The sequence below is a fragment of the Echinococcus granulosus genome, assembly GCF_000524195.1.
Source record: "Echinococcus granulosus chromosome Unknown EG_S00144, whole genome shotgun sequence".
Taxonomy (NCBI): domain Eukaryota; kingdom Metazoa; phylum Platyhelminthes; class Cestoda; order Cyclophyllidea; family Taeniidae; genus Echinococcus; species Echinococcus granulosus.
This window is the reverse complement of record NW_020170524.1, coordinates 101,002-107,998: the sequence shown is the minus strand read 5'-3', so window position 1 is coordinate 107,998 and position 6,997 is coordinate 101,002. Positions and strand designations below refer to the sequence as shown.

Here is a 6,997-nt window from a genome sequence, read left to right as displayed (position 1 = left end):
GAATAGAGCTTACTTGAAAAAAAGGGATACGGTTCATTCTCAGGAATTTGAAATCAAGCATGGAGATAAAACTTGAATCAGTTCCCAGCGGTTCAAATATAATAGTTGAATAATCATCGGTGAATGTTTTAGCATTTATTCCACAATCTACTTTCCGTCTTACAGAGAGTTAACATTACCCCCCCAAAGGGCCCAATGTAGGATTTAAAAGTGAAAATTGAAAAAGCGCTTCAAGCATACACTTGCGACAGGTGGTACTAGGGACGTGTTCTACCAAGGTAGCACATTTTGATGGGATCGCATGGTAGAGCTAGAAGCCACACATTTTATGGCTTCCACATCCACAAACCTGAAACTCTTTCTTCCCTCCCCCCTTCACCCATTTGATACCTTAGAACAATCTTTCCCAATCATGAATATCTCATTTCACAATATCAGATTTGAAACGGCATTGCCCACGGCTGCGAAGTCCAGGCTTAAACAAGGACAGAAAGAACGACGTCGCTTTTAGGGCACGTATGCACGGTTTCAGTAAAACACAGATCAAGAAAATAAATAACGCCTTAGGGGTGAATGAGAAAATACCAGCAGTTTGTACACGTTTTACATGAAAATATTTTAGCATGATCAGGCGACAACACTGATGCATCGACAAAGAACCATTTTACGGGTAGCAATTAAGATGTCATGTGGGCTATCTTAGACGACAAGCAATTGACCACATACCGGATAATCACTCAAACAAAATAAAATCGTCCCATCAGAAGAGTAGCAATATTAGAGCCCAAAGAAAATGAACAGCAAAATAAGAGTATCATGAAACACACCCGCGGAACATGTGGGTTGAACTCAACAGCCCGATGAATTGCCTCAACAGCACTGAGTTCAGCACTGCTTAAACCGCGTTTGGATGCAATATCCGGCGAGAATCTGAACACAAAAGAAAGTACGATAATAGGCCCTAGACCGAAAGCAGGTTCAAATTAAACAAATTTTTGGATAAAAACGTACTTTTCGGCTACTTGTCGGGATTTAAGAAGAGCCGCTGTGTAGCAGATGGTTGCAGATTTGGGATAATGGATGTCTGATAGGTGCAAAATGAAAAATGGGAAAACAAAATCACTCTTGAACACCAGAAAGTGGACATTCAAAAGCCAGGACTCCACTTACCATCATACTTGGTAAGAAATGCTTGCGCATCTGCGTACTGCTGTGCCTCCAAGTAGCATTCGATGAGATTCTCATGAATGTTGAAGAGATTCAAATTGGGATACTCCCGTATGAGCTACAAGCCACGACAAAGGAGTGTGAGAAGCACACACTAAATGATTATAAAGACATCAATTTTGGGAGAAATTACTGATTTTATAAGGTCATTTTATCACTAACGATAAATGGAATTAAGAAAAATTTGAAATATTTAGCAATGTCGTTATTTACCTATGCTCAAATAAGTCATCTTTACCTCATTTACTAACACGTGCAGGACTAATGTGAACCCATTTTCAAAAGATTCTTCCTAGATTCTATTAGCTGTAATGCAAATACGACGACCTCTGTACTGCCTGAGAGAATGCGAACGTCACAGTAACGTTAACATAATTAAAGATAAACTCTAAGCACAAAATCAAAATCATGAAGCAAAATAAGAACACGAAAGACAAAATCGAAACTGACTAATTTCCATTTCTGTTTGAGATTAAAAACGCTGCCTTAGTAACAATTTCTCTTCTTCGTAATTCGGTCGCATGAAACAACGATACTGAAAAGCACCGCTATCCGGTTACGAAACAGCGAAGGAAAGGGCTAAGGCAACTGCGGTGTCAGGCGAAATTAAGCACAATGATGAAGGAGGAAATAGAAGAACACACCTCACGCATAATTTTTATAGCCTCCTTCAATTTTCCCAGCTTTCGGGCGCACATTGCAAGTCGCCGTCGGATGAAGATGAAGGCATGAATATCGCGTAAGTAGATTGCATCTTGTGTCGGATTGTGAGAGTGTGATTGTTGGGACTTTCGCAGGGATGACTCAGTTATCTTGTACGCCTGTTTAAACATCTTCTCCACCTGTAATATAAACATTCTTGATTAGAGAAAAGGGTTCGTGACAAGAAGCCGGTGTTGAAAATTATAGGTTGCCACTTCTAACGTCCTCAAGATATCTTATGATCCTAACGCCACCCCTATAACTGTTAGCAATAACGCCCTAAGATAAGTATGCTCGTGGGTAGTGTTTTCATAGAGCTGCCTTTATAAGAAAAAAACCTTACTTCAACCACAGATGAGAACTCTTCCTCGGCAAGAAGTATCATAGCGGTAACACAGTCAGGATTTTTCGCCAAAGCTTCTCTTGCTTTTTTGATTCGTTCTTCAGGATTTCTCTCCCGCCATGCCATTTGCATCACTAAGTGGTTATTTGAAGTAAACGCTGAAACCTTACATTCATACTCGGGTTTACCAGCATCGGCTTCACATATGAAGAATGTTTGATGATCCTGGGCTGATAAATTCATATCATAATAGGTTAGTGGATCATGGCCGAATTCTTTTGCTGCTCGCTGATACTCGGCCCCACGAAAAAGACTATAGGGATTTCGGGACACTTTACAGTCTAATAGAAAGGCATAACATAATGAGCAGAAAAAACCTTGGATTCCATTATGAGCACGGCCGGAATCGACACTATCACAATCATTTTCCTCGTCACTACCACCCAATAAAGGGTATATGTGTGTAAGAGATATTTGTTCAATAAAAGAGGTCCCATATTTCTTGAAATACCACCATTCAAAGATCTAATGAGGTGTTAAATTGAATTAGCATGACGGACCAATATAAGCCCTGAGAGAAAAGAGCTGGTACCCGTCAGAGCAACATAAAACTTTGGCGTTAGCGCGTTCAAAAACATGCCACCTATGTATTCAACAAATAATTAAATCAAAATACCAGAACTGAAAATGTCAAAAAGTGAGACAACTGATAAATAAATAAAAGGAACGAGGAGAAAAATAGCTAGGCTCCACAGGACAGTCACAGGCCAGGAAAAACAAGTCTGTACTTTTTCTACGTTATTGGGCGATATCACCATAATACGTCCGACTGACGGTAAGCCCTCATTGGCCCAAAAACCAGTGGTGTGATCTATTTGTAATTTTCGCGGCAAAAAGTCCGGCAGATTTGAGAGTTTAAACTAGGTAGCTCATTTGAAGTTGGTAATTAAACAGATCAAATGTACTCGCAAATAAACTAAAAAATAAAAAAAATTTACCAAAAAACGTTTTGTAATTGTTTAAAATTGCTATAAATGCACTTTTTAACAAAGTATGGCTAAGTTCCTCATCGTCAGTCGTTTATTTCTCAATTAAGTTATTGGGGTCTTTAGGCTATCGTTTTTATCTTGTTAGTAGTTGGAATGGCCCATGGCATTGGTCACCAGGCCCTCCTGTTTGCTAAATACACATATTCCATAAAGGCTTTTTATCTTATTTATACATTTTTTGTACATTATGCTCTCTCCTAATTTAAGATGGAAATGTTAAAATCATAGAAGCGAATTAGAAAAGTGGTTCGATGAGAATGCCTTACTATTTCTAAGTTTACATAAGTTATTTTCTTTTATGAGTCTGATTTACTCCTATGGATTCGCTCTAACTGGTTTTAAACGTTTTCAAATATTATTATTTGAATGCTTTTTAAGTGTTTTATTGCTTTTTGTAAAAGAAATGATAAAGAAACTTTTCTAGTTATGAAGCATTAGGTAACACCGCTAATGTTTGTTTGACTTGTTTGACCTTTGGCCAAAGGTTTCAAACTGCGTTTGTACAATGTCTCTTCTAAGGTAATGTGGGGTTTTCTGTGCTCATCTTTTCCTTAGTCAACTACCTGCGCCTACGCAGCGTATTATTGATGCGCAAACAGACCTGATTGCTAATCCATCACATGTTATTGTGCATAAGTCGAGTTTACCTCCATACGGCCATCGAAAACATTGGTTCCCGCGTAATGAAGACGACTTCGGTGATGGAGGTGCTTTTCCAGAAATACATATGCCTCAGTATCCTCTTGGAATGGGGCGACAGAAGAGTTCATCTAATGCTCTTGTGATGAAAACAGACAAAGATGGTAAAGTTCGGTATGACGAATTGGTGCGAGGAGGGCACGCCAAAGACCGGATTATTTATTCGAAATTCACCGACCTTCTCCCCAAGCCGATTGATGAAGATGATGAGGAGCTGCAGAAGCCCTCTAAGGAAACCGTCGAAGAGGTAAACATTTTTTACTTATTCTCCATGTTTTTAGACGACAGAAAAAACGCGAAAGGCTCTTGAAGCCCTTGTTGAACAGAAGGTTGCGGCCTCTTTACCAGTCAGAAAAGCTGAAAGAACAGGCCCCGCTGAGTACATTAGCTACACACCAGCTCAACAAGGTCCAGCTTTCAATAGTGGCGCCCAGCAACGTCTTGTACGTATGGTGGAGGCACAACGTGATCCAATGGAACCCCCTAGATTTAAGTAGGCCCGTTCTTTATTTTCTGTGACAAGCATCTTTAGAATAAATCAAAAAATTCCTCGAGGACCACCGTCACCACCTCCACCACTGATGCATTCACCGTCACGAAAGGTGACCGCAAAGGAACAAGCGGAGTGGAAGATACCACCATGCATTTCCAACTGGAAGAATCCCAGAGGTTACACCATCCCACTGGATAAACGTGTCGCCGCTGACGGTCGTGGTCTCCAAACCACTCACATCAACGAGAATTTCGCCAAACTGGCGGAAGCTCTTTACACCGCGGATCGCAAAGCTAGAGAAGCCGTCGAATTGCGTTCACAAATCGAGCGAAAAGTTGCCTCTAAAGTGCGTGAACGCAAGGAGGAGCAACTCCAGAAAATTGCTATGGAGGCGCGTGCCGCCCGTGCTGGTTTGCGACGCGGATCGAACGCAGATGATGAATCCGAAGTGGCGAGCAGGGATCAGATCCGTCGTGAGCGTGCGCGTGATCGTGCCCATGATCGCAATCTCAGTCGAGCTGGTGCAGAGGGCAAGGTACGAACTCAGCGGGACAAAGACCGTGATATCAGTGAACAGATTGCTCTGGGGATGCCGAATCCACGGCTCAATGCAAACTCTGAGTCCATGTTTGACCAGCGTCTGTTCAACCAGTCACGTGGCATGGATTCTGGTTTTGCAGGAGGTAATTCCTCTTTTTTGATGCTAATTGGAATACGCTAGGTGAGGATGATCTTTACAACATCTACGACAAGCCCTGGCGTCAGGAGTCCAATTTCGGTACTCATATCTATCGTCCTCGTCAAACTGATACTGACACATACGGCAACGATCTGGAGGCTGCTGGCAAGCAGAGACAATTCGTACCGGATCGTGGATTTGCGGGAGCTGATAGGAGCCGCCATCTCGAAGGTCCTGTGCAGTTTGAGAGGGGTGGAGAAGATCCATTTAACGTCAGTACCTTCTTGTTGGAGGCTAAGAAGGCGGACAAGAGACCTGGCGACTCCTCGACCACATCAAATCGAGATACGACGTATCGAAAACGTGAACGGCGCGATTAACTACCTTCCTTCACCCTCAGTTCGGTTTTTTATTCCGCTTCCCTCCTGTCTTTGCGACTTTACCATTGTCCATTTGTCCATAAATATTCTTTTTACCCGCTTTATTTTAGTGGAAAAAAGTCCGTGTAGTTTGAAGTTCCTTTAATCATTGTTAAAATAACGCCTTTCAGAAGTGGAAATAGGAAGTGGTCTTGTTACAAACAGATCATAGTTGTTTAGAAACTTGTCCCGACCCGACTTTACGATTTCTAAATGGGAAAAAAATGGCTTCAATTAGTAGTAATTAAAGTAGGGAATCCCATTTCCTTGGGTTTGGGTTACACTTTACTGAACTACAATTCACTATGCCGTGGGGCAAAGCTGCACTCCCCAGACGTCTGGGGGTGTATCTAGTTTTCCTGGCACTTGCGTTGGTTTTATGCGTGCTAAATGGAAGCCATCGTTGCCCTGCTTTGGACTCAGCCGTATTAAGTGCTGTTAGGGTAAAGCTGGCGAAGTGGTCTATACCTGCTCAAATTCGGCGGCATTTGAATAATTGAAGCGTCTAATTTCAGCGAGTCGTTGTCTCCCCGCGGCCAGTTGAGCCTCTAACTCCAGAATGCGCACCTGTCTGTCGACCTCGATTTTATGCGCCTGGGTGTAGGAGAGCTTTGCAAAGTCCATGTTCTCTGAAGAAATGAAGAGGCACGGAGAGTGGTAGACATGGCCATAGACTTTTATCGTGTTGGCGGGAGTTTGAATAATCCAAATAATTCAATTTTGGGCCAGAAAATGGAGGAAATACCAACCCCCCTTTATACCTCTAATTAATATCCAAAGTATTCCCTCGTATTCCCCACTAAGAAAGGCACCAAAGCCGAAGATAAAAACGCATTTAAGAACTTTATAAATTGGTGAATAGTTCCAAGGGATTAGCAAGTTTAGTTGGATAGGTGCGTTCAACGACTCCCATTAAATAGAAACATAAGCTGTACTTTTAATATGACTTTCGAGTTTTTGATTGTCTAGTTTTAATGTGCGACCAGCTGTTAAATGGCTGGGTAATAAACAGGAAGCTATCAAATTCTTTAATAAGGAGAAAATAGCAAAACTTAAATTAACCGTTTTCAGTCAATTAAACTGTCGGGGATAAAGTAGGAGGTGTTTTTAAGGCAAAGATAACGGATTCAGGAAACTAGTGACGCCAGCATCTTGATGGGTATGTGTTTCAAAAAAAACCCAAGAATGACCGATTGACTAAGAGCTTTTGTGTCCAAGTGGAAAGTAATTTACCAAACAGTGGAGCTGTAAAGCGCACTCCCCTAATTGATTGCTACTTTTAGATGTCAGTAGCATAGAATGTAACATTTAATAAACCAGCCAACCTCTATATCAATTAGTGTAGCTTTAAAAGCCCAAAATTCTTTATGTAGATGCACTTGAGAA

At 41.5% G+C, this 6,997-nt stretch overlaps 3 protein-coding genes across 3 annotated transcripts in view; 1 reads left to right on the top strand and 2 right to left on the bottom strand. All coding sequences in view use genetic code 11, as the record gives it.

Moving 5' to 3' along the window:
- The window catches only part of EGR_09354 (Suppressor of tumorigenicity protein), a gene marked incomplete at both ends in the record, with an annotated part of 5,610 nt that extends 2,520 nt beyond the window's left edge, over nt 1–3,090 (bottom strand). The window contains 4 exons of the mRNA XM_024498603.1: nt 14–147; nt 2,326–2,797; nt 2,833–2,915; nt 2,949–3,090. Coding sequence (XP_024346984.1) covers nt 14–147; nt 2,326–2,797; nt 2,833–2,915; nt 2,949–3,090 — 831 coding nt within the window. The remainder of the gene's footprint in view (nt 1–13; nt 148–2,325; nt 2,798–2,832; nt 2,916–2,948) is intronic.
- A 736-nt stretch (nt 3,091–3,826) lies between these two features.
- EGR_09353 (SNW domain-containing protein) lies at nt 3,827–5,572 on the top strand (the record flags this gene model as incomplete). The annotated part of the gene is made up of 5 exons (XM_024498602.1): nt 3,827–3,840; nt 3,877–4,267; nt 4,302–4,513; nt 4,553–5,196; nt 5,235–5,572. 5 exons carry the CDS (start codon nt 3,827–3,829, stop codon nt 5,570–5,572), a joined length of 1,599 nt encoding a protein of 532 aa, XP_024346983.1.
- A 141-nt stretch (nt 5,573–5,713) lies between these two features.
- EGR_09352 (Huntingtin-interacting protein) overlaps nt 5,714–6,997 on the bottom strand; it is a gene marked incomplete at both ends in the record, with an annotated part of 13,176 nt that continues 11,892 nt past the window's right edge. Inside the window, 2 exons of the mRNA XM_024498601.1 lie at nt 5,714–5,809; nt 6,080–6,240. Coding sequence (XP_024346982.1) covers nt 5,714–5,809; nt 6,080–6,240 — 257 coding nt within the window. The remainder of the gene's footprint in view (nt 5,810–6,079; nt 6,241–6,997) is intronic.